The 25543-nt window shown below is 37.2% G+C and overlaps 3 protein-coding genes and 1 pseudogene across 5 annotated transcripts; 3 read left to right on the top strand and 1 right to left on the bottom strand.

Moving 5' to 3' along the window:
• Positions 1-614: 614 nt before the first annotated feature.
• LOC149050000 (uncharacterized) lies at positions 615-1659 on the bottom strand (annotated as a pseudogene).
• Positions 1660-2339: 680 nt separating this feature from the next.
• LOC113674738 (uncharacterized) lies at positions 2340-11619 on the top strand. Of its 2 annotated transcripts, XM_089197736.1 has the most exons (8): positions 2340-2802; positions 5865-5983; positions 6320-6389; positions 7078-7194; positions 7763-7951; positions 8503-8616; positions 9027-9239; positions 11501-11619. In XM_089197736.1, the coding sequence occupies exons 1-7, from the start codon at positions 2638-2640 to the stop codon at positions 9207-9209; spliced, it is 957 nt and encodes a 318-aa protein (XP_089053862.1). In that variant the 5' UTR covers positions 2340-2637; the 3' UTR covers positions 9210-9239; positions 11501-11619. The 2 variants fall into 2 exon arrangements, with proteins under 2 accessions (XP_089053862.1, XP_027047032.2); XM_027191231.2 differs by lacking the exon at positions 11501-11619 and having other exon boundaries at positions 9027-10011.
• On the top strand, positions 10558-15107 carry LOC113674737 (uncharacterized). Its single transcript, XM_027191230.2, has 7 exons — positions 10558-10915; positions 11501-11619; positions 11967-12036; positions 12283-12396; positions 12790-12978; positions 13328-13444; positions 14127-15107. Exons 1-7 carry the CDS (start codon positions 10688-10690, stop codon positions 14307-14309), a joined length of 1020 nt encoding a protein of 339 aa, XP_027047031.2. The 5' UTR covers positions 10558-10687; the 3' UTR covers positions 14310-15107.
• A 3405-nt stretch (positions 15108-18512) lies between these two features.
• LOC113674774 (uncharacterized) lies at positions 18513-25543 on the top strand. Of its 2 annotated transcripts, none has more exons than XM_027191270.2 (8): positions 18513-19197; positions 19733-19944; positions 21059-21192; positions 21296-21365; positions 22089-22202; positions 22366-22554; positions 23487-23597; positions 24126-25543. In XM_027191270.2, the coding sequence occupies exons 2-8, from the start codon at positions 19768-19770 to the stop codon at positions 24315-24317; spliced, it is 987 nt and encodes a 328-aa protein (XP_027047071.2). In that variant the 5' UTR covers positions 18513-19197; positions 19733-19767; the 3' UTR covers positions 24318-25543. The 2 variants fall into 2 exon arrangements, with proteins under 2 accessions (XP_027047071.2, XP_089053849.1); XM_089197723.1 differs by having other exon boundaries at positions 19003-19197; positions 19632-19944.

Below are 25543 nucleotides of genomic sequence, written 5' to 3'. Positions count from 1 at the left end.
GAGATGGCGAGTTTGATTTTTGGTTTTACTTTTATCACTATTCTATTTGTCACTGGAAATGTTCTTATGAGCATTTGATTATTTTCATGGAAAATACGCAATATAGATATTAATTAATAATAATATTATTATTATTATTATTATTATTATTATTATTATTATTATTATTATTATAAATGTGTCAGTGTCGGGTAGTTTTACCTCCATACCTGCCTATCTTACAACAAGGCAAGATATCACTGAGAGTTATTTTCATTTGGGAATGCATTACAAAGAAATCTTGCTTCTTATCGATTTAAAAACCCACGGGTTTTACTTTAGTATGCGCCAATTGAAGAGAATTTTAAAGTCTCGTGGTCTTGGGCGACGGAAAAATCTTAGTAATCTCCGTGAGGTTGGTGGATGCATAAAGATAGAATTGTGTGGTAGCGGAAATACGATAAATGACCCAAAGACTCACAGGTCTACGGCCTTTGTGTTGACAAAGATACTCTCAGGAACCTCCTAAAAATTCTTGATCCTGACGGTGTAGACATAAATTTCCCTTGTGGACTCATCTTGCGAATACAATAACATTGCCATGAAGGAACAATATTTTGTTGTCAATAATATGTTCGTTATTATAGTTTGAACGAGAAAGGGAATCTGAAAAGCAGTGTCATAAAAATGAGAGTGTCCTACTAGGGCCAAACATTATACATACATTTTTTTTTAACTGGGACAACTAAATGTAAACTAGAAGAACAAGTAAAGAGCAATTTTAAGCAATGTTCATTTCCCAGAATTCACGGTCGATGATGCTGTTCATTTCTTGTCTCAAGTCTGCAAAGTTTTAGTATGTTGAGGGCAACTCTAAAGATACCGATGGTGCCCACGCATGAGCAGTGGGACGCCTCTCAAAGCCATCTAGACTAGTGAAAGTAACCTTAATTTTGTCCAAACATATGGTGTCAGTCTTTCAATATCTAGATCTCTCAGGTAATTTTTAAGTAGAATATGACATTTTCTCCAGGCAACATTTTGCGGTTGTGGGATAACTTCAAGGAGATCGATCACCTCATCAGTTTTGTTTGTTGGAATGGTTCTAGTTAATAAATTTATAAGTTTTCCGTGAAGTTAAGGGTGGCTGTCCTCAATTTACGTTATGGCTCATGTCATGTCAATAATGTATTGACAAGCTTGTATTCGCTCTTTGTGAACGATTTTTAAAATTGTATCCCTGCTCAGGCTTTGGAGCTCGCTTACATTCGAATCTATATAAGAAATCAAGCCACTCGTCATTGTGTTCATCTTCCAAAGAACCGTTAATTTAAAGCATGCACAACCAAAGCCCTTTTATCCCTTGACAAATAGGCTAAGAAAGAATCGAGTAGCACTTGCTGTGTCACCTCGCTTTCTCCAAAAAGTGTAGCAATCAGGAATGACCTATTTAACTTTACAATTCAAGGAGTCTAGCTATGGCTTCCCACTCTGGAGTTTGAAAGTCATGTCGTTTATCTTATCCAACTGTGCTGGAATTCTCAAATGCTGTCCAGAACGCTGACAGTGCGTCCCTGAAAACTCCATTTTCATCTGCTCCGACTTCTTCTTGGCCATGTGCATGTGCACTTTTAGTTGAGCTGCCATAAGTGATGGATCCCTGAACACTTCAATCATATCAGACACAACCTGCACCCTCCGAATTCTGACGAGTCTATGCAATAAGAAAGCATGAAATGAATAATTACTAATTAGTTAAAAAGGTGAAGGAGCATACGAGCCAAGGAGGCCCATGCGGCTGGAGCTTAACCTGATTTCTGTAGTATGAAGCACCTAGGAGCACTTAAGATGGGACGTTAGTACACATAAGTAAAACGTGACTGTTATTGACTGATTACAATGCGTGTCTTCAGGAATAGGCAGAGCAGAAAAAATTATTTTACATAATTCTCTTCTCTCATTTGTTTTCTTGATTTCAAGTTGTATTATTTTCAAATGCAAACCCAAAATACTGTCGTAGATGATACTAATATCATTTAAATTTCTTTAAGAATACAAATCTAAGAACATCATGCGGTTCCCCTATTAGCTGGAACATTGCTCCCTCATTACCGGCCTCACCTTACTTCCACAATGCATTGCTTGTTATCTAACCGCTTACGATGTTGAAAAGAATCCATTTATGTATTTTTATTGAGAATTTGACCGTATTGTTTTATTCCTAAGAGCGGTCGTAAATGCTCCTATACAAACTCTTATAATTTCGCCATGACTTAATCATCTCCTACCTGAAGCTTGGGCCGATTGTGCTTAAGTCGGTCATGTTTCCCCTTCGTGCAGGAATGAGCCTGTGACGAGTAAGACCAGCGGTTGAAAAAGTCGAGAAAAAAGTTAGGGAAAAAGTCGCGAAAAAAGCAAGAAATTCGAGCGCGAGGAAAAAAAATCGAGCGCGAGGAAAAAAAATCTCGAGCGCGAATTTTGATCAATGTAAGTCGTCTTAGTAATTCTCTATAGGACGTTTCGTGAATCTTACACACCCGAATGAACGTGAGACTTCTAATATTAATAGATCAGCAGCTCATCATCATCTTCTAAAGGATTACTAGCAATGACTTTCCATTTTCACATATTAAGTTATTAACAGGGATTCAAGCAGCCATGGAGTCAACCATACCAATCATCGACTTAAGCGCCATGTGTTTGGGGAAAACAGCTGAATCGTCCACCGCATTAGAAATCAGACAGCTCGCAGATGAAATATACAGGGCTTTCTGTACGGTTGGATTCGTTTATATTAAAAACCACGGTATTCCACGGGAAAAGGTAAGGATCTCATTCTTAGGTTTAGTTCTTTTGAAAAGAAATTAAATTATTTGGAAAGATTCACCTCTCCTCAAGGAAGAATTAATAAGTTCAGATTCTTCGTCTTTAGAGAAAAGCGTACAATTCTGAAGGAGAAATCTGGGCTCATATGTGGTGTAAAATGCATAAGTAATGTCACAAATTGTATCGTCGATCAAATGGATTTGTGGTTCTTTAGGGTCTTGGGGTTTTTCGGGCCTCAGGGTCTCTTAGAGTCTGTTGGTCTTTAGGTCTCTAGTTCTCTAGGTCTTTAGCTCTCTAGGTCTGTTGGTCTCTACGTTTATGGGTCCCTGGGTCTTTGGGTCTCTAGTAGGGTCTTTAGGTCTCTGGAATCTCTGGGTCTCTATTTCTCTATGGGTCTTCTAGCGGCTTCCCAGTCTCTCTGTCTCTGTCTTTCTTCCAGGCCTGGTTTACGAACACTAATGTTTTAATCCCTGGAAAAAACTTAAACATAGTGAAACTCTTTATCAGCTCTCCAAGCTGTTCAATCAAGTCATTCATTATGTTAGTCATCAAATTTATTAATGCAGAAAAGGTTTGTAAAAACACTTAAAGTTACTTTGATCATTGTAGTAATGGAAAGTTGTGTCATTTGCTCTTTAGAAAAAAGAATATGAAATTTAACATAAAATCCAGGTGCAAAACATGGCTTTGTTATCCAACTTTAATTTTAAGTATTCCCAGTGTAGGGTCAATGTAAAAGGAGGCTAATGAATCAAAATGAGTATAATCAATGCAAACTTATATTGAGAATCAGTTTAGTTAAATGCTTTTTTACCAGCTGCAAAGAAAAAAAACTGAACTGATGTAATCAAGGCTAGTACAAAGCATGTACTGCTCTCAACGAACTCTCTAATTTTATTGTTTTTTTTTAGGATAAGAACAAGCATCTAAATATCCTCCTTAAAACTTCCATATTTTATTTTTGACAATAAAAGATGTCATTATTAGGTTGGTTTTGTAGGAGCTTTAAAATTTTATCTCAAAGGTTAGAATTGGAAATGTAAATGTGATGGAATGTGTCACGAGGTTATTTTAACCATTAATTCAGTACTTTTTTTGTAAATGAAATATCTACAAGATTTGAGGGCAGCACCTACATTAAAAAGACAAAAATGACATGGATGGCAAAATCACCAGAAAGACAATTTAACAGGTCATGCACTTACAATATATTTCTGATTTTGAGTTGGTTAGTCATTGCTAGAGGAAAGGTAATTTTTTTACTAAAACAAATATGGCGCTTTCAACAGGGTTTTCCATGGTTAATGTAAAATTCAACATGCAGAGGGAAAAAATGTACAATCAAGACAAGTACATTAAATTTTTTTGAGATCCATACCCAAACTTGGTTTGTCTTAACATAAAAATGCACAGTCTAAAATTACCAACTACTCAAGTAGAAATATGCAGGACCAGCCAGTGGTTGTGGTCGTGGATGGGTGGTGTTTGAGAGAGAAAAGTAAGGTGTTTCTCAAACTCTTTTTTGGTGAAACAATGTGGCATGAAGAATTTTTTTCTTGTTTCCTAGATTTATGCAAAATTCAAGAAATTGATGAATTACAGAGGAATAACTGTATTTCAAATAAATGAACAAATTAAAGCTTTCATGTGGCACCATAATATGCTCAAAGACTTGTTTGTAGACATTATCTGTTCCAAGCAGACGGTTTCCCAGAAAACAACAATGATGGCAAAATCACCAGAGAGAAATTCAACAGGTTATGCACTTACAATATTGTTGATTAATTTTTGAGTTGGTTGTTCATGGCAAGAGGAAAAGTAATGTTTCTACTACAACAAATATTGCTTTTTCAACGGGGTTTTCCATGGCTAATGTAAAATTCAACATGCAAAGAATAATGTACAATCAATACCAGTACATTTTAATTTATATGAGATCCATACCCAAACTTGGTTTGTCTTAACATAAAATTGCACAGTCTAAAATGACCAACTACCTAAAAGAGACAGAAGCAGATGAAAAAACATGAACAGTTCTGCCTTCAGATAACAATAGTCCAAATAGGACTGACTACCCAAGAGATTCAGAAGAGGCATTAACCTTTTTCAGAGGGTACTTAAAATTAAAGTTGGATATTTTGTAGGGGTGTTTCATGCCCTTATTTTCTGTTTTTGTATTCAATTTACAAAGAGCAAATGACACAAGATTGCATTACTATTGTGATCAAAGTAATGTCAGGTGGTTATACAAATGATAAAAATAAATGCATAATAAAATAAATTTTAAGATCAACAAAATGAATGACATGAATGAACAGAGAGAGAGAGAAAAGTATTTTGCAATGTTAACATTTCTGGAGGGGATTGCATCATCATTGTAATTATGTAATCCAAGAAACTCAAAGACATGTATTTAGCATTCTTGTTTGGAAGAATACATTTTTTCCCCAAGAAAACACATTCTTTGGTTAAGATCCAGTGAATAAGGTATTCCTCTGAGATGAAACACTATTCTTCTCTTAAGATAATAATACCTTTCATGATAATACTTATGTTATATTTTAAGCAAGCTTACGAGAACAATTACATTTCTTCCTGTAGACCCAATATTTGTTTTCAAGAGAAGAATGTCAATTTTGAGTCTTCTCAAATAAGTTTTGTCTTTCACCCAAGAATGATTATTGGTGTTTTGATTGCTCCTTAGCTTGCTTTTTTGAACATTCACATTCAAAAGGATTCTTGCTGTAAAAATCTTGTTTGTGCTCTTCTGAATACTGATTATTCTACTGAGCAGAATCTCATGCTTTTAATAGGTTTTGTTGAATTATTGAAAGGATTATTTTTCTGGCTTTACACTGAGAAGGATCCCATTTTATGTGGTTTTATTTTTTAACAAATCATCAACACAACATAGAATGAATTTAAATATTCATGATGTATAGATAAAATTATCAATGAGGAATGATATCAACATTCATGATCTTATTACACAGAGTAGCGCACATGTTTTTTGAGAAACTATTTTTCCATTATATAGGCTCAGTTGGTATTTTTTGCAGATTGACAAAGTTTTCAAGTTATGTGATGAGTTTTTCCAACTGGATCCTACTGTGAAGCAGAAATATGCGAGGCCGGCCAGTGGTAGTGGTCATGGATGGGTGGCATTTGAGAGAGAAAAGTAAGGTGTTTCTCAAATTTTTTTTTTGGTTTGATACAATGTGGCATGAAAAATGTCTTCTCTCATTTTCAAGATTTATGCAAAATTCAAGAGATCAATGAATTACTGAGTATTAACTGTGTTTCGATAAATGAACATAAATTAAAGCTTTCATGTGGCACCAAAATATGCTTAAGTATTTGTTTGCAGACATAATCTGTTCCGACAAGCAGACAGTTTCCCAGATGGAAGCTCTACTAGGAAAACTGAGTTTTACCCTTCAAGGTGTGAGCTGAAATATGTTTTCAAGTTTACTCAATGAATGCAAGTACATTTCTGCCTTTTGTCTGTTATCAGAGTTAGTCCAGACAGACCTGCTGATCACAAGGAAGCCTTTAACATAACAGAGCCTCAAACTCATCAGCGTGTAAGGCCATCTCTTTTTTTTTAAGTAGATAGAAATTTGTATGTATAGATACAGATAATCAAGTGATTTTAAATATAATTTGAAATATCTGAGCGTGAAAGCATTTTTTAACAACTGAAAACTTTCTCAAGCCTGTCCAAGTGAAAGCAAATTGCAATCTTATATATTCCAAATTGCACAAGAAATATTTAATTACTTGAACAGATATCATTCTAATTTCAACTCAGTGCCTTCAATCAGTTTCATACTGAGCATCTGCCAGATGTAGTTGGTTATTCATCAAGTTATCATTCATGTTCAAATAGTTACAAATGAAGACATTAGCTAAGGGAAAAGATGAATGATGTGTTATCCTTTAACCCTTTAAATACCATGAGTGACCAAGACAGAATTTCTCCGTACAATATCAAGACAATCTTGAGGCAGACAAGTGATGAGAAAAAAGAAAAATATCAATAAGGGGATTATTAGTTGACCCAATACCAAATTCTCCAAACTAACATCACAACAACTGTATGATAGACAGTAAGGAGAATTACTAAAATGAGATCTTGGTAGTTAAAGGGTTAAGATGTCACCATATATACCAGATGCCACCTCATATCATAACTCAGTGTATTATAATTGCTCTTTGGCTATTCACTCTGATTACCTTACAAATCTTTGCATTCTTTGACCTATATTATAGGCATGGCCAGATGATGAAGTACCAAATTTCCAAAATGAGATTGCCTCCTTCTTTGATATCTGTGTTGACCTGTCTTTGAAAATCCTTCACATCATGGCACTTGGGCTGCAACTTGAGGTGCTACAGACTGTAATACTGTGAAAATGTGCTGAAATGTCTTAATTGAAACAGGGTATCAGGCCTACAACTAAGACTGTGGATTTTTAAGGGACACAATCTTAATTTCTGAAAATGGAAGAGCAACCAGGGGTTAAAATTAATGAATGGGTGAAAAGTCATTTGAGATATAAACTCTTGGATAACCAACATTTGTGATCATTACTATTTTTTCATATTTGAAGGAAAATGTAAGTCATTGTACATTCAGCTCAACAGCAAAAAACATAAATTTTTTCATCAGTTAAACTTGTTTTTGAATATGGCCTCCCTCTTAATAACCCTTTAACTCTCAGAAGTGAATAACATGTAATTTCTCCCTATAATATCTGTACATTATCCAGTGAGCAGGGAGTGAGAATACTCAAACTTATCAAATTGAAGTTGTTATCTTGATTTAACACCAAATTCTCCCAACAAATTTACAAGGAAATGTGTAGCTACTAGAGCGGAGAATTGATAATTAGATCTTGGGAGTTAAAGGGTAAGGTACATCAGAAAAAATTCTGCAATTTTTTTTTTTTCATAGGATCCAGATGTTTTTACAAACACTCACAAGATAATGGCCAGTTCTAAGAACTGCACCACCTTACGACTGTTACACTACCCATGCCTTCCTGATGACAAGATAATTAAACCAGGACAAATCCGTTGTGGAGAACACACTGATTATGGATCAATAACTCTCCTCTTTCAAGATAATATGCCGGGACTTGAGGTATCATGACTATTACTTCTTATACCTTGAAGAGTCCTTTCATTAAAGCTAATCAGCTGCCAAAATGATTCTCCCTTGTTTCAGTATATCACTTGCAAAGACTACAAGTGCTTACCATTTATAATGTTGATAGGACTGAGTAGAGTCCAATTTGGTCTGTGATCATACGAGTGACAAACAAAATCGGACAACTCCACTCAGCCCCGTGATCAATTAATCAAAACTATGGCAACATTTGAGAAAGAAACTAAACATCGATTATACAATTTCATAAAAAAAAGCAACAGATACTCGGAAAAATGCACGACAACAGCTAGCGCACATGACGCAAAACGTCCACTTCTACTGGCAAGACGAGCACACTGTTCTATTAGTGATTAAATTGGGCTGGTGATAACCAATAACGTAAGAGAATTTTGTTATAGTTTTGATTAACCCAGTGAACCCCTGGTTGGATCAAAAGTCAATCAAAAAATGTTTACACATAAAATTTTCAAACCCTGTGTGGCTCAAATACCCTGATTTTAAATTAATTTAACTCCTTTTGGCAGGTCTTACCTCTTGGATGTTCAGAGTATGTACCTGCCCCTCCCCTCCCAGGAGCAATAGTGGTCAATGTAGCAGACCTCATGCAGAGGTGGACTGGTGACCGGCTGAAGTCAACGGTAAGGAGATACCTGCTGATACAGAAATCTGTTGATATTACCACCACTGTGGCCGCATAAAAGGGGTGGGATTGTGTAAAAAATACTAAGTTTTCTAAAGAGAATGGTTTTACCTAGACTAGCAATACTTCTGCCTTCAGTAGAATGGAGAAAATTATGTAAACTTTTTGAAGCAGAACTATTACACGATAAATTGTGATTGTAGGGATAAATTCCTATTCCTCATGTGGCTAATCGTATTAAAGTGGTGACGTTATGAAGGAAATAACGATGGGGTATCCAGAAGGTGGCTATTGGTCATAACATCTACCCACACCCCTAAAGAAGGTGGTAGAAGAACACTTCAAAGTTAAAATAAGTTTCTTCCTACTTTTCCATGTCTCCTTTTCCTTGTGGTTTCTTTTTTTCAGCGCCATCGAGTTTCCATTCCATCAGAAGAGTGTCAACGGCGCGTTCCCAGACGTTCTTTAGCCTTTTTTGTCCACCCCGATGACGACACGGTTATTGAATGTCTTGATGGATCTCAGAAGTATCCTCCAATAACGGCCTATGATTACCTATGGCAACGGCTCAAAGCGACTTACGAATACTGAAACAGTTCACAAGATTTTGGATACTAGGAGGTGATTGAAACCAGTAACTGATTGTGTTCGTCATGTCAGGTTCGATTTGTAGAAGACTGAAGCATACAATAGAGAAAGGATTGGCGAAATAAATGTTGACATCAAGTTTATAGCCATTTGGAGAAAGCAATATAGCTCTTTATCAGAATTAAGCATTTCATACGGTATCGCTCTTCTCACCGTGAATCTGTGACGATACTGAAATTGCTGGTTTTTGTGGCTGGCCTAATGGTTTGCTGGCTGAATTCAAGATCGAAAGTTTCGGGCTCGAGTCAGGATCATCTTGCTTCTCTTCCTCAGGGGTATACGGGTTTCTTTTTCCGAAGACGCGTTGCACCAGATACGATTGAAAGAAGATGAATATGTGTCAAAGGCACGAACAGTTAGCGATGATTTAAATAGGATTTTCTGGGCTTGCGATCGGGTCATAACATAAAAATCAGGTAGAGTACCTAGTGCTGGCCGACACAGGTTAAGCCTTGGTTAATGAGGTTCAGTATTTCATGAAACAGTGCAACATCTCGACATTTGTCCCTCATTTTTCCTGGCGAAACCGAATGATGAACTCGGGTACTTTCGAAGCATAATTTACCTTCAGTGTAGTAGGTGATGTGTGTGCTGCACATATTGTCAGACTGAAGTGCTTTTTAATGCTTGTCAAATTCTTTCTATTGTATTCCGTCCTCCAACTACTAGAAGTGTCCTCTGATGAGTGTCTAAGAACCAAAAGGAAACGCTCAATCAGCACTGTGACAAATTAAATTGTTACACTCAGATACTCGTGATTACTATATATAGCTACATGCAAACTACTTTAAGTGCGGGAGATGCGAGTGACCAATTCATGATTGATTTTAATTTTTTCCTTCAAATTGGCCAAGGAGCAATAACAGACCCACACTGTGCGTAGATGGGTAAGTTGAAGATATACATTGATATGTTTTGGCACAACTTACCAAAAACCCCAGGTTTCTGACCCTTTTTGTAACCGCTTCCGATAAAACTGAATGTTACCGCTTCCGAGAGAAGCTGCGAAATATTTTCAGTTTAGATTGACGCCTCCGTGATTATTACTTTTAAGATAGAAAATTATAGTGAAGGTTTCAGTTAAGAATAAGACCCCGTGTACCCAAGATCGTTGGAATAGAAGACAATTTTTTAGACCGTAATTCTTGATATAGCTAGTAATCAAGACCCGGGAACATTGGTAAGCAATAACTTATTTTGTGATTTTTGCTCTGATTCAAAGAGAAACTTATCGCCAGTTTTTGCCTTTCTTTTTGGTTCTTTTTGGAGCCACGTGCTCGTTTCCAAAATGAGGTTGGTTGATTATTTTTGAAAATGACTTCCTTCTAAATTCCTAACTTTAACTATGAAGTTATTATGTAACTGAATGAAAAGTAGAGTATGACGATTATTAGAGAGCCAAACATGGAATCAAATCAGCAATGTATAGCCGGGTTGAAAAGAGATTGGGCACGAAAGCCTGGAACATTTTGCTCAAGATGGCCACCGACGAAATCCCTGTTGTGGACTTCAGTGCTTTGAGTCTAGAAAACAAAGATCCTTTCAGCAAAATAAGTAAAGACATTGAAGAGCTTGCTGATCAAGTTTATCAAGCGTTTAGTACAATTGGATTTGTTTATCTAAAAAACCATGGTATTCCCCAAGAAGTGGTAAGCGAATTCAGCTTTTTACGAGGGTGCGAAGTAGATGTCGTCACGAATCAAACTTAACCACACGAAAGAAAATTTACGTCTTTACGCTACTTTACGATGTGGACAAATTGCGCCAAGGGGAAATACGTTATATCACCCATCAGTGCTTATGAGATTGAGGTTGATTATTTTTGAAAACGACTTCCCTCTAAATTCCTAACTTTAACTATATGAAGTTACTACGTAGCTAAATGAAAAGTAGACCATGACGTCTATTAGACAACCGAACAAGGAAAACTCGGTTGAAAAGAGATTGGGCACGAAAGCCTGGAACATTTCGCTTAAATATAACATGGCTTACCGATGAAATCCCAGTCGTGGACTTCAGTGCTTTGAGTCTAGAAAACAAAGATCCTTCAGTAAAGACATTGAAGACCTTGCTGATCAAGTTTATCAAGGGGGGGGGGGGGGGGGGGCATCTTTCCAGCATGTACTCGTAAGAAGTTAGCTATTAGTGCCCAGGCACAACAATACCATGAGTGAGAGGTGGTGATAGGTCTGTTGATACTTTTCTGTCATTTTTCTGATTGTTTTACCTTGCAGATTGACTCCGTTTTCAAAACGTTTGACAGGTTTTTTGAATTAAACCAAGATGTAAAGGAAAAGTACACTAAGGATAAAGGAACATCTTCAAATGGTTGGGATGCTCTTGAGAGAGAAAGGTTTGTGATCCCTTGCTAGGAGAGACCTACCATGTCAACATGTTCCTCAAGTTTACCCATCTTTAGTCTTAGTTTCTATTCATTTCCAAGTTCTAATGCGGACATGGATGTGCTCACTCTTTTTCTGTGTTTCTGAGGGGAAGGGAAGCCAAGGTCTCTCTTGGCTTCCCTTTGCTACAATACCTTTGTCTACCTATTTTAGTACAGCCAGTACCAACAAGTGTCTTAAAGAGGATGACTTCCTTTGCTCTGAACTGACCATACTGACCATGTATTATTTGCAAGTTAACAGTCCAGTGCAGATTATAAAATCATGATTGAAGTCTCTTTGTCTAATTTATGCACAGCACTAATCCAGAGAGACCTGGAGATCTCAAAGAATCATTTGATGTGGGTGCAGTCTATGATGAAAACTTTGTGAGTGGCACTGTTACTTTCCTTTCAAAACAAGCATGTAGAATAAGTTTGTTGTCATTCTATCCATTGGAAAATATTGCAAACTTAACTCTCACACGCAGTGTGATCACCTAAAGTTATTTTTCACAAAAACACACTTATGATTTTAATGACAGCCAACAAATTTAGTATGCACACAAATGATCATTAATTTCACATATGGAGTAGCTTCACTTGGCTTATTTTAAATCAACTTTACCATGGCAGAACTGGCCCGACAAAGATGTCCCAATTTTCCAGAGAACTATTACTCCTATGTATGAGTCCCTTATGGCTCTTAGTAAAAGAGTGCTGTCTCTAATGGCTATAGGCCTAAAAATGGTAAGTTGCCATAAGTTTGATTTCCATCTTACATATTATTTTGAAGGTAACTTTTGATGATAAGTAAGATTTGATCTTTTGTAGTCACATTATTATAATCACATGTTATCTATTATAATCTTAAGATTTTGTACAGCCACTTCACAAGCATAGAAGTCCAAAGATTGACCATGGACTGATGCAAAGCATATCCTGTTTTGTTCATTTGATAAAATTAATTGAGTACCATATCATGTGCTAAACATTTGTTATCTGTAGTTTTGAATGCACTCCCTGCTCTGCTGCTCTGCTACTCTGCCCTTTCTTTGACTCTTTACCCCATGGTTCAATTTAAAGTAATGGTTTTGATTGAAAACTTAAGGTAACATTTCCACCACATGTTTTCATAACAAGGAGCCCAACAAATTTGCCTATGCATTTGAGAATATGGGTACATCCTCTGGTGGCACTCAGCTCAGATACAACTACTACCCAATGATAGCAGACATCAGGAAAGTGAAGCCAGGCCAGATACGCTGTGGGGAACATACTGATTATGGTGGCATTACATTGCTTATTCAGGATGATGTGGGTGGACTTGAGGTTAGAATAAAGTTTTTCTTTTATCCAAGGGGACACTTGTACTTGGGAGATGAAAGCAAAATAATTCCCAGTGCACAATTAAGACTTCATTTGTCAAAAAAGCAAATCTTTGAACGTGAACTTAAAAGGTGAAAGTTAAAAGTTCAAAAAGAATCCAGGTGCTTTATAGTGTTAAGGGAGAAATAGTTAAAACAGAACAAATGAATTATTTGCATTGTTCAATTAAAATAATGATTCTTGCATTGTCTCTAGTGGTCTCAAGTCACATTGGCCAAGACAAATCATGTCCAATGATTTTTTAATAGTTTTGATTAGTATCATACTAAATTGTACTTATTGCTAAATGCAGGTTTCAAACATTAAATATGATGGGCGATTTGTTCCTGCTACACCCATGAAAGGAACAGTACTAGTAAATATTGGTGATTTGATGCAAAGATGGACAAGTGACACACTTAAATCTACGGTATGAATTTAGCAGACAATAGATAATCATGACAACTTCTCTGTGTGTTAAAATGTGTACTAGAACATTTCTTAGAAGTCAGCATTTTACAAATATTACATTTGTTAGGGCTTTCTATTGTAACTGTACCTTGTATGCCCTGTTTTGTGTGCATACATGTGTGTATGTGTTTTATTATTATTATTGATTTTGCACCTTTTTTTTTGTCTTTATTCTTTTCCTGATACATTTTCTTTGGAGTGCGTAGTATTCACCAGTAAATTTTTGTCAGGCTCATGCTCAAAATTTGTTGCCACAAATAAATCAATTGATCAGTCAAGCAGTCCAGGTTCAAAACACTTTACTTTCACTTTGCCTTTCTTTGTACAGGAGTATAAATGGGTACTGGCAAATTTTCAGGGTAGCTTGATAAAATACTGGGGGGTAACCTAGCAATAGATTAGCATCCCAGCCAGTGTTGGAAGGAGAGGGGTAGTGACACTCCTTGACACTTCATGGTATGGAAAGTAAGGTAAGCTTTTACTGGGTGGGCCACTTTGCTTGAGTACAAACGTTTCCTTACCTCATTTTTACTCCACCCACAGTTATCTTACAAGGACCTTGATAATGCAGCGTGATCTTTGCATAATGGTTTGGATATAGTGCATAATCAGAACGTTTATCGAATTGAATCTTCTTTCAGGTTCACCGAGTACTAATACCTGAAGTAGAAATCAAGCGGCGTGTTCCTCGTCGGTCATTGGTGTTTTTTGTTGATCCAGATCCGTCTTCACTAATAAGTTGTTTAGATGGCTCAAGCAAATATCCACCGATTACAGCTGGAGAATGGATCAAGGGAAAACTCTCTGCCACATATAGTTATTGACAGTGAGGCAAGTGAACCTAAACTTCACAAACATGCCAATGCAATTGGAATTTTAACTATTGGATTACGTTTATCTTTATCTCAGTGAAGAATACATTTTTAATGCTAACATATTGATAGGGTTTTTTTCCATTAATTTACGAGAAAAATCTGGGTCTCTTATTTTTGATAATTCTCATGGTGCTCAATGATTGGTTTAGACAGAACTTATGTCACCTTGACCAATGAATTTAACCATGGTTGCTCGCGTTTTCTCGCACTTAAGACAATTTGGTTGTTTTTTTAAGTTTCATTTTTATTGGCTCCTTCTGATGTTTTTTTTTTGTTTTTTTTTCTGGTTGGCCGATGTAGTTATCTTGGTTTAACGATCTATCAAAATTCTTTTCTGTGTGCTTGTTCAGTAACAGATCACAGATGATGTCAAAATGTGGTGAGAACAAAAAAGCGGCACTTGGGGCGCAGCCGAGTGTGTCACTGATGTTCTTACCACATTTGGACATCTTGTGCGGTCTGTACTGTACATACCCACGGGAATATGGAATCTATTTGTTTTGAATGATAACAAAGCAACCATTTGTTGCAGTGTTATAGATCGTAGGCGAAAATTACAGATCAAAATGCTTGAATAATTTTTCTTATTACTTAAAGAGAAGTTAGAAATGACCAATATAACTTTACAATACTTTATTTATTTTATTAGATATATAAGTTATACACCCATCATGACGAAACGATGACAATGATAGTCAATAATAATGACGTCATTATGTGGTATAAATAAAACTTAGTGGAACTTGAGAGGTAGATTGCATCTCTATGGTTAACTCTGAACACATTTTGACACCTTTTCCATGATCTAGTATACTCAATATCCTTGTTTTTTTTTACAAAGAGAGAGAAATTCAAATGGAGAAGGAAAGAAGCGTTGGCTTGTATAGTGCACACAGTCAGTCCAGCGCTACATTGTTTATCAGCCACACACCCATAGATAACAATATTCCATTTTCTGTGCACCCGTTCAATTTGTGATCAAAGATAACTTTAAACTGTGGTCGCACACAAAGGTAGACGCATTCATGGCCGAAAAGGAAAAAAAAAGCGACAACTAGGAATACATAAACATCCGCTCTTCCGTGATCTGTAGCTTAAGAAACATAACGAGGGTTCTAGGGTCAAATTGCTCATGCTAAACTTTATTCTTACATGAAACCCATTCTGCCCGATGCGAAGATGACTCGAGAATCTCTTGAGAATAAAACTGAGTCGCGCACTTGAGACGTTAGCCTTGGAAGGCTAATGCATTTCCGCTCAGAAGAGAATCGGAAACCGGAAATCACGTTTGAATTGTATAGTTTCCCATAAGATACAATGTACAAATGGCAAACTAAATACATCTTGGTAAACAAAATGGGAATAACTTTAACTGAAGAATATGGTACAACAACAACAGCAGCAATAACAAATCTCCTCTACCTAGAGGGCTACAGCCTTTGCCTCGCTTTCTAAGCCGTACTGAACAACTTCTGTGGTACTTCCTGTGATGCGTTCCTCTTAACACGATGTGGCGATATTCTCGTGAAACAACAAGGTAATCGTAAAGCTGAATGAAATTAATCAAGGTAAATTACGGAGATCGCTCGACCATCCAAGGGCTGAAATCCTTACAATAGTTGCTTAGTATCTGAAGTCGCTCTGGTTTTGTTCTAGGTCCTAGACATCTGTAAGAAGTTCTCAGTTTTCTCCACTACTTGATGGAAGGACGTGTCACATCAGCAAAGCATGAACTTTAAGTCGGCTCTAATTCCGCCCGTCGATTTTGAATTAGATTTTAAAATCTCCCTGAGATCTTTTGCTTCGAGTTTCTGGGTGTCATTTAATGACGAAATTTCCATATTGTTGTATTAAAGAACCATTTTGAAGGGAGAAATCGCATTGAAAAGTGCATTAGAACGTGAAATGTCAGCATATCAGCTGTTTGAAAGAACCGCCGGTGTCACAGCGGATTTGGACCCCCCGCGGATTTGGACCCCCGGTCCAAATCCGCTAGCGGATATGGACCCCCCGGTCCAAATCTGCTAGCGGATATGGACACCCCCGGTCCAAATCCGCTAGCGGATATGGACCCCCCTTCGCAGATTTGGACACCCCTACAAAACGTTTCTTTTTAGCATAGTTTGTATCATACTTGGTCACTAATTCTATTTGGAAGCTTTTTGCCGATATTCTTTTCCATCACAGAACAACATTCCTCAGTAAAGGTAAAGAAAAACAGCCATTTCGTTCCAATTCTGCCGCATGTATTATAGCGAGTCGTCCAGTATAGGCAATAATTAAATGCAAACAAACTACTGCATTCGAACTCTTGAAATTGTTCCAGTAAATCTTTGCTTCTTCTGATGCGAATCAACATTAATACGAAACGTCATAACATTAGTGCAAACTGTTGCATCCCGTCACAAAAATAACTCAGTCTGATTTTCTAATTAAATAACATTAAACAGTTTCTGAACAAGAACGAAGTAACAACTCCTACTAAAAGTCGTTCGTAAAGCCTATGGTAAGTAAAAATGTTTCCATTCTGAGCAATTGGAACTCTCAGCTTATTTTCAAAGGCAAATCAACATTAATGTCTACGTCCTATCTAAAGTGGTGACTATTACATCGAACTCAATCTTATTTTCTAATTTCAACGAATATTAACCGTTTAGAAATAACATCTTAACAATTACGAAGACGTTTAGAGTCTAGCGGTTTGCAGACAATGCAGAGCCGCTTGCCCTCCAGGGCAGTCTTATATTCCTCGCAGCTCATGTGCAACCATTCCTCGCACAACTCGCACTGTACCATGTCGTCCAAACACTCGGGCATTGAACAATAACAAAATAAATTAAAGTCAAAAGTTTGTCTATCATTGAATCTAACGGTGTTCGACTTTCGCAGAAAGGGTCATTTCCAGCTGCCAATTGCATGTTTTGAATCAAAAACATACTTTAATACGCACTGGAACGTAAAGTATTTCTACTAGAACGTCAAGGATGATGTTTCACTCAGTTTTGCTGGGGGTCCAAATCCGCGGAGGGGAGTCCAAATCGGCTAGCGGATTTGGACCGGGGGGGTCCATATCCGCTAGCGGATTTGGACCAGGGGTCCAAATCCGCGAGGGGCCCAAATCCGCTGTGACACTGGGTCAGCCCCAGCCTCGTTATCGTGTGTGCGCGGTTACTAATCCAATATGGCGCCGGGAACTGTAAAAAGGTCCATTGTTCCATTTCGGCATCCTCTGTAATTTATTTCCAAAGAGACAGTTATTGTGGGGAATATTTTTTAACAGCTCCTGCTGAAGTTTTATTTTGAGGCGTAATGTGCTCGATAAAATATGACTGATAAAATGTGGTTAGAATGAAACTGAGTAGCTTTTGAGAAATTAGTTTGCTGGCAAAGAGGATTCTGGCTTGAAGAGAAACGACAAACGGAAATCACGTAGGTGTCGGCGGAACAATGAGACTTATGTGAGTGTGTCTGAGTGATATTCTCAACTAATTTTGACGTCTTTTGTGATCAGCAGCTGAAGACGCAGCTGTTTGGAATCAAAAGTTAAACTATTCTTACAAAACATACTTTTGGGTTACCTTACTCTTCCCTAAAGAATCTGGCAAACATCATTTTTAAAACAGCACGTCATGAACGGATGTTGTTGAAAAGGGGAAGACGATCATGAAATGACGCACGCCTTTTGTGTATGCCGACGATGATCTCAAGATCAGTCACACATCAATAATCAAGCCACTGTTTAAATACAGCACCACAAACATACTGTTTGTGATCACAGATAGCTTTTAACTGTGGTCGCACACAAAGGTAAACGCGTTCATGGCCGAAAAAGAAGAAAAAAAAGCGACAACTAGAAATACATAAACATCCGCTCTTCCGTGATCTGTAGCTGAAGAAACATAACGATAATTCAAGGGTCAAATTGTTCAGGCTGAACTCTCCCTCTGCCGATGCAAAGATGACTCGAGAATCTCTTAAGAATAAAACTGAGTCGCGCTCTTGAGACGTTAGCCACTGGAAAGCCAATGCATTTCCGCTCAGATGAGAATCGGAAACCGGAAACTGGAAATCACGTATGTGTTCGCAGGCCATTGAAACTCAAGCGAGTGTGTCAAGCTGACACTCTTGATCCATTTTGAGATCTTTTGTAATCTATTTCCAAAGAGACATTTATTGTGGGGAAAATTTTTTTAATAGCTCCTGCTGAAGTTTTATTTTGAGGCGTAATGTGCTCGATAAAATATGACTGATAAATATGGTTAGAATGAAACTGAGTAGCTTTTGAGAAATCAGTTTGCTGGCAAAGAGGATTCTGGCTTGAAGAGAAACGACAAACGGAAATCACGTAGATGTCGGCGGGCCAATGAGAATTGAGTGACTGTGTGTCTGAGTGATGTTCTCAACTCATTTTGACGTCTTTTGTGATCAGCAGCTGAAGACACAGCTGTTTGGAATAAAAAAAATCAAACTTTTCCCACGGAACATACTTTTGGGTTACCTTACTCTTCTCAAAAGAATCAGGCAAACATCATTTTTAAAACGGCACGCCATGAACGGATGTTGTTGAAAAGAGGAAGACGATCATTAAATGACGCACGCCTTTTGTCTATGCAGACGATGATCTTAAGATCAGTCACACATCAATAATCAACTCACTGTTTAAATGTAGGATGTGATCAGTTCGGTTGCAGCTCTGAGAACAGGCCATGAACCAAAGAGGCTTTGTGATTGAAGTTTGACTGACAGAAGATTTTTTTAAAACTGTCGGATTAGGCGTGTATTCTATACACGCATTAGCACAAGACTTACCTTTATTTCCGAAAGTTGCATAGAGGAGGTAAGTTTTATAGTTTTTTTTAGTTTTGATAAACGAAAATTGTAGGTGATGCATGGATCTTGCTCGCTGAATGGGATTCAGGATTCCCACTGATACCACTGCGAATGGATATTCTAGTTGTAAATCTACGTTTGAACACCCTGTTAAAAACTTCTTTTAATGGTATCGACCAAGCCATAGTTAGTCAAGCTATTTGTGCAACTTTCGAAATTACTAATTCAGTGTGGTGTTGATACCATTTGAACGCTGTAAGATTCCTCGTGTTACTAAAAGTACGAGTATTCGGTATTTGGCCTGTTGTGTTTACCTATTTGTCAGTTTTCATAAGCATTTCTCAACGACATTTGGCTAATCTTTCGAAGCAAATTTTGTGGAAATCTAGATACCCTTATGCCTTTCCCTAGCAACGATTGTTTTCCTGTCGTTTTTTTGAGCAACCTCGTTCTTAGGGTCCTCTCTCTCCCCCCCCCCCCCGAAAGCAACCCGAACTACCCGAAAGAGTTACCCGAAAGACTAACCCTTAGTCATTGAACAGCTCGTCCCAGGGCTACTCTAAAACGTTTGATCAAAATGGCGGCTGCGACTTGTGCAATCCCGATTGTTGACTTCAGTGCCATGAGCCTTCAAAACGCGAATCTTCCAGACAATAACAGCCAAGCTATTAAAACTCTTGCTGATCAACTATATCGAGCTTTTAGTACGATTGGATTTGTGTACCTTAAAAATCATGGAATTCCACAAGAAGAGGTAAGTTTGTTGCTTAATAATCGCAAGTGATATTCTTTTATTAGAATAAAGAAGAAAAACAAACCAAAAAAAAAATAATAATAATGTTGAGTGCAGGTTTCGACGTGCTGCCCCTTAACTATGCGTAAATGTATGATGTAACAGAACTCATATATGGAAGATGAAATTTAAATTCAAAGTTTGTCCACTTAGCAAAATTTCCACACAGCCCCATACTTCGTTATTCATACAGCTCTAGGATAAAGAAAAGAATGGTGAATACAATGGATTGGCTTCGGAACTACGGCTTGCTTTAAAATAATATGGGGGTTAACTATACGGAAATCTTTCCGTTCACTCTTTATCGCTCCTAAAACGTGCAGAAGAGACTTTTAATCAGCTGTAAACTTATGTGGTCGTGCTTACAAGCCAAAGTCTCATTAGCATTAAATTTCAGTGTCAGTTTTATTTTTCAGTTGTTTTGTTTGAAGTTGTTCAATAGTTATTTGTTTTGTAAGGCCAAGGGAGGTAATTAATTTTCTGATCAAGTCAATGTCAGGGTTCAATGAAAATCTATCACACATCAACGTTCTACAAATTGCCTGAGTATATTCCATGTGTATACTCGTATTAACACTATCTCCCAAACATTGCATGAAATTATAAACCAACTTTCCCAGGTTATCCAGGAGTCTCCTGGATAACCTGGTAACCTAACATGGTATCCTGGTTAACCTGATAACCTAACACTGTTGTACAAATTGATTGTACAACAGTGTCTCTTGGTCTCCCAAACAATTTGCTAAATCTTCCTGGAAATATAAAATCATGAGAAACAGTGTATTTTTTCTATAAAAGAGGTTGAATCAAGCACATTATCTCCACAAAAGTATAATTGTTGTTGTTTGTTGTAGTCATATTCAAGTTGAGTCTTTTATGATTTCTGAAGAAATGCATTTAGTGAATTTCAGCTTTTAGGGGAGGAAGAGGTCACTTTGTCCAAAATCTAATATTTCTAGATTTTAAATCTCAGAGGCTGATGTACCTTTAATCACGCAGTTGTCTGCTCTGGGATTAGAATTGCAGTACCTTACATAATGAAAACACTTTTCTTTTTTCCTTTGCCATTCTACAGTTGGATGCTGTGTTTGAAACATATGACAAGTTTTTTAATCTAAGTCCTGAAGTGAAAGCTAAGTATAGGAAGAAAAAAATCACTTCCCAAAATGTATCATCTCAAAATGGTTGGGATGCTGTAGAAGCTGAAAGGTATGTGATACCATTGAAATGTATTTAATTGTATATTTAACTCTTTACGATGCTTGGTCTTATATAGTATATACTGTATTTATACTGTATTATTGTTTTATAGAACAAACTTAGACAGACCTGGAGATTTGAAGGAATCTTTTGATCTTGAGTCATTTGATGATGGAACTTTTGTAAGTCTTTCTTTTTTGTAACAAATTTTAAGGGTGAAGAATATGGTTCAGTATGTTACAGTCCTTGTGATCATTATAGCTTTGTGTTTCCTGCTGCAGAATCACATTCAGTGGTTTGACTTGCACTGATATGTATGTTGGATGGTATGAAGCAAGTATGAGTGCTACTCAGCCCTAGACAGTAATTATGTCTACACTGTTAGGGCTTATCTCATCTTCTATGATATTAAGGGATAGGGGAGGGGGATTGATGGAGGGTCAAGACCTGGGTGGGTCACATATGTTGTGTTTTGGACCAGAAAATATCTTCATCCTCCTGGAAATATAAATTGGTTCCAGGGAACTTTCAGGGAAATATGATGAAATACTAGGGGGTTAAACATGTGATGACCTAGAATGGTGTCCAGGTGGAGTAGTAGTAAGGCACATCGTGCTATGGAAATGGGGATAAGCTCTGGAAAGAATCATCCACTGATCCTGGATCAGATGCCAGTCCATCCCAAGTTAACCTTCAGCATTTTGTCAAGATTAAGAAGTGTGAGCTAAGAAGGCATCAAGCAAAGATATTTGCAAAAGTCAGAGAAAACATGACAAGCTCTCACTTGGCTTGGAGGAATTAACAAATTATGCTCTGCAGGCTGTTTCAATTCTTGCATTATGTTATCAAGTAAATTATTTCATTTGGCACTTGGTATTGAATGTAAATTCTCTTTGTCCTTATAGAACTGGCCCAGTGCAGAAGTACCACAATTTAAGAGCATTGTGCACTCTTTTTACAAGTCTATGAGTGATCTTGCATTAAGGATTCTCACTGCAATGGCCATTGGTCTTCAACTGGTATGTTATTTTAGTACAAATTTGTACACTCCCAGGAATTACAAAGTTTGGCCCAGTTTCCATCATGTGGCTTACTGGTCAAGTTGATGGAGTTACCAAAGATGTAGCCCTGTCATCTTTCATGAGTTAAAAATTAAGCTTCTTTTGCCATTCTTTCTTCCAGGAATCCAATACATTTACCAAATTCTTTAATAAGATGGGAACCACTGAGGGTGCAGTTCAAATGAGGTATAATGCTTATCCAAAGATATCAGATCTAAGTAAAGTCAAACCTGGCCAGATCAGATGTGGAGAGCATACTGACTATGGTGCTATTTCAGTACTGTTTCAAGATGACATAGGTGGCTTAGAGGTACAAGAATGCTTGATTTTACAGCATCAAATGTGATTATAGAGTTTTTCATTATACGTTTTCATGTACATTACACCACGATTTACTAAAACCAAACTCATTACCATTGCCAAAGTATTAGTCACACTTCTACCCAAATTTCCCATAATAATAATGTGATAACTAACTTTAAAGGTATATTTTCAGGGCTTCTCTTTTTCCCCACTTGATCATCAGCCTGACAACTGGAAAAGTCACACAATCAAATATCTAAACAGTCTTGTAGTCATTTCCTTTCTTTGCAGATGTTGTATTCATTTTCACTGCATGATGATGGATTGCAATTTTTTAAAATTCACATCCATATTTGTACATGTTATGTTTATTTGTTCATCTATACCCCTAGGGGGTGGCAGAAGAGGAATGACTTTGTTTGAGAGAGGGGAGCTCATTAGAGAGGGGCTCACTTGAGGAGGAGTATTAAGAACCTTGGAAACTTTTGGGCAAATGATGATACTCATGTGTTTGATTTTAACCTCGCACTTATTAATTTTCTTCTTTTTTAACATATTTTTACTTTAATGGAAAGGTTATACTTGATCTTTATAGAAACCTTTCACTTTTTCCTAATAAAGGGGAAAAAAAGCAAACAAACCGAAAACAAAAATCATCTACTTGAGTCAAAATTGAGTTAATAATGTCCTCACTCTGAGACCATGGAATGTACTGCAACATTCACACAGGACTGCAAAAAATATTTTACTAGTTGAGAGTCAATGCATTTTGAAGCCAAGCCGTTCAAAACTTTGACAGCTTAAATCAGGGCCAATAACGTAGCCATTATGATCAAAAATGTGAGAGGGGCTTACCTGAGAGGTTGTTTATGATTTGTGTTTAAATTGGCTGGGCTTTACCGGTGGGAATAAATGTTCTTCTGAATAATGTCGCAATAGGTACAAAATGTCGATGGCCAGTTTATACCAGCCACACCCATGAAAGGCACAGTAGTGGTGAATATTGCAGACCTGATGCAGAGATGGACAGCTGATAAACTTAAGTCCACGGTATTAAATGTTCCTTTATTGGCTAGTTTTGGAACGAATCTTTTTAGATATTTTCTAATTGGGGGTCAACGAGAACAAAATGCACTCGTGCAGTGAGAAATATTTTCGGCTATAACAGCATGTAGTATGTTGATGTGAAGTACGCAGTTTTTTGCTACATATAACGTTAATTTTGAGGCACAAGGTCACATTTTTATAGCATCTCTCCACACTTGTCCAGGTTGTATACAGTAGCTTGCTTGTGTGACAACCACTTGAGATGACGAAAAAGTAAATAGAGGTTTTTCCTTTTTCCTGCACAGCACTAATAGCGAACATTTATTTTCCTACTATGAACTTAATTTTTATTGTGGTGTTCATCCAAATTAATCTACACCGATTGTTATCTTTTTTTTAGATGATAAGTTCTCTCATTTTCATTGAATGTTTGTTACTTTCAGCTTAGATTCAAGCAATTTCAGCTTAAATTTTCAGCTACATTCAAATATGAAAACTTCTTGTTTTTGTCAACCAATTTCTCTCTTCCAGGTCCATCGTGTGTTGATTCCAGAAGCTGAACAAAAACACTCTGTTCCTCGCCGTTCATTAGTATTATTTGTCGACCCAGACCATGATGCACTTATTGAGTGCGTGGATGGCTCAAATAAATATCCACCAATTACATCAGGAGAATGGAAGAAGCGAAGACTTCTGGAAACCTACAGTGATTTAAAAAAATGATCAACTCGGCTGCATCGGACTCAGGATCTCTGCATTGATATTTAATAGAATACATGAATTTTCTTCTCCATTTTCCTCTCCCGTCAATTTCGTCCCATCGTCACGTCTTAAAGGTACTTAAGCTTCGGTTCATCCTCTCTCCTCCACTTACACATTTTAGTCATATCCTTCGTACTTACACTGTGTTCATTCGGTGAAAAATGGCGAGCGTGTCGGTTAAGCGAGCTGACGTTTCGAGAGGTAGTCCTTCGTCATCGCTCTGACGATGGGCTAAAGCTCGAAACGTTGGCTTTAGAAACTCGTTACGGTGACCAATTTACATTATTAACTCAGTTGATAAAACCAGATTATCTTGTTATACCCCTCTACTGACGTTACACCACTGTTTCTTAAGAAAGTCACGCCCTTTATTTGCTTGAGTAATAGTTTTAGTCACTTAAAGTAATTTAAGGTAACTTGCAGATTGCTTCAGTTTCAAAATGAGCTCTGATGGAAATAATTCAAATACTATTGATTGAATTTTTATAAGATAAGTTTGTGCTTGAGATCATTTTCGTTTTTTCCCTGAGTTAATGTATTTCCTTGAATGAATGGAAATCCTAGGCACTGATTAAAATAATGAATAAACCAGGGGTAGTGGTGAAGGGAGGGTCTTGTAATCATTCCGTTCGGCGAACTGTAACTCTCCTTGGGTTGAATCTTGACGGTTTTCCTTGTCTCTTCGCCCTTGAAGAAACTCGAAGGGAGAGGAGCGGCGCTTATTTGAGAGAGGATAATTTGGTACAGATTATTCCGTGGAGAACGCGCACGAACGGATTGTTATGCGCGAGTTGCGATGCATTGAAAAAAAAAGAACGAGTGAGTATTTTGATGCATCGCGACGACTGTAAAAAATCGTTCAAGCACTTTCCATGCTATGATGTTTTTAATCTATACGAACTGAGATTTTTTCACATTTCAATTCAGTGATTGGAAGGGAACGACTGTGAAAATACATCGTTCGTCCAATCAGAGTCACGAACGACTAGTGTAAATCCCAATATATATGAAATAAAGATTCTTTCGACACTTTTTACATGCTTGTAAGAGGAAATACTTTGTTTTCCTTTTGAATTGAATCTTCTCAGCACATTTGAGTGTGTATGTGGATTTGGTTAATAGTTAAGTAATAGAACGTAAAAGACTGTTGTAAACAATAAAGTGAATTGGTGGCGTAAAGTACTAAA

This window comes from Pocillopora damicornis, chromosome 2, assembly GCF_964200805.1.
Source record: "Pocillopora damicornis chromosome 2, jaPocDami1.2, whole genome shotgun sequence".
Taxonomy (NCBI): Eukaryota; Metazoa; Cnidaria; class Anthozoa; order Scleractinia; family Pocilloporidae; genus Pocillopora; species Pocillopora damicornis.
The sequence above is the reverse complement of the archived record's forward strand: the minus strand, read 5'-3'. Positions and strand labels throughout refer to the sequence as shown.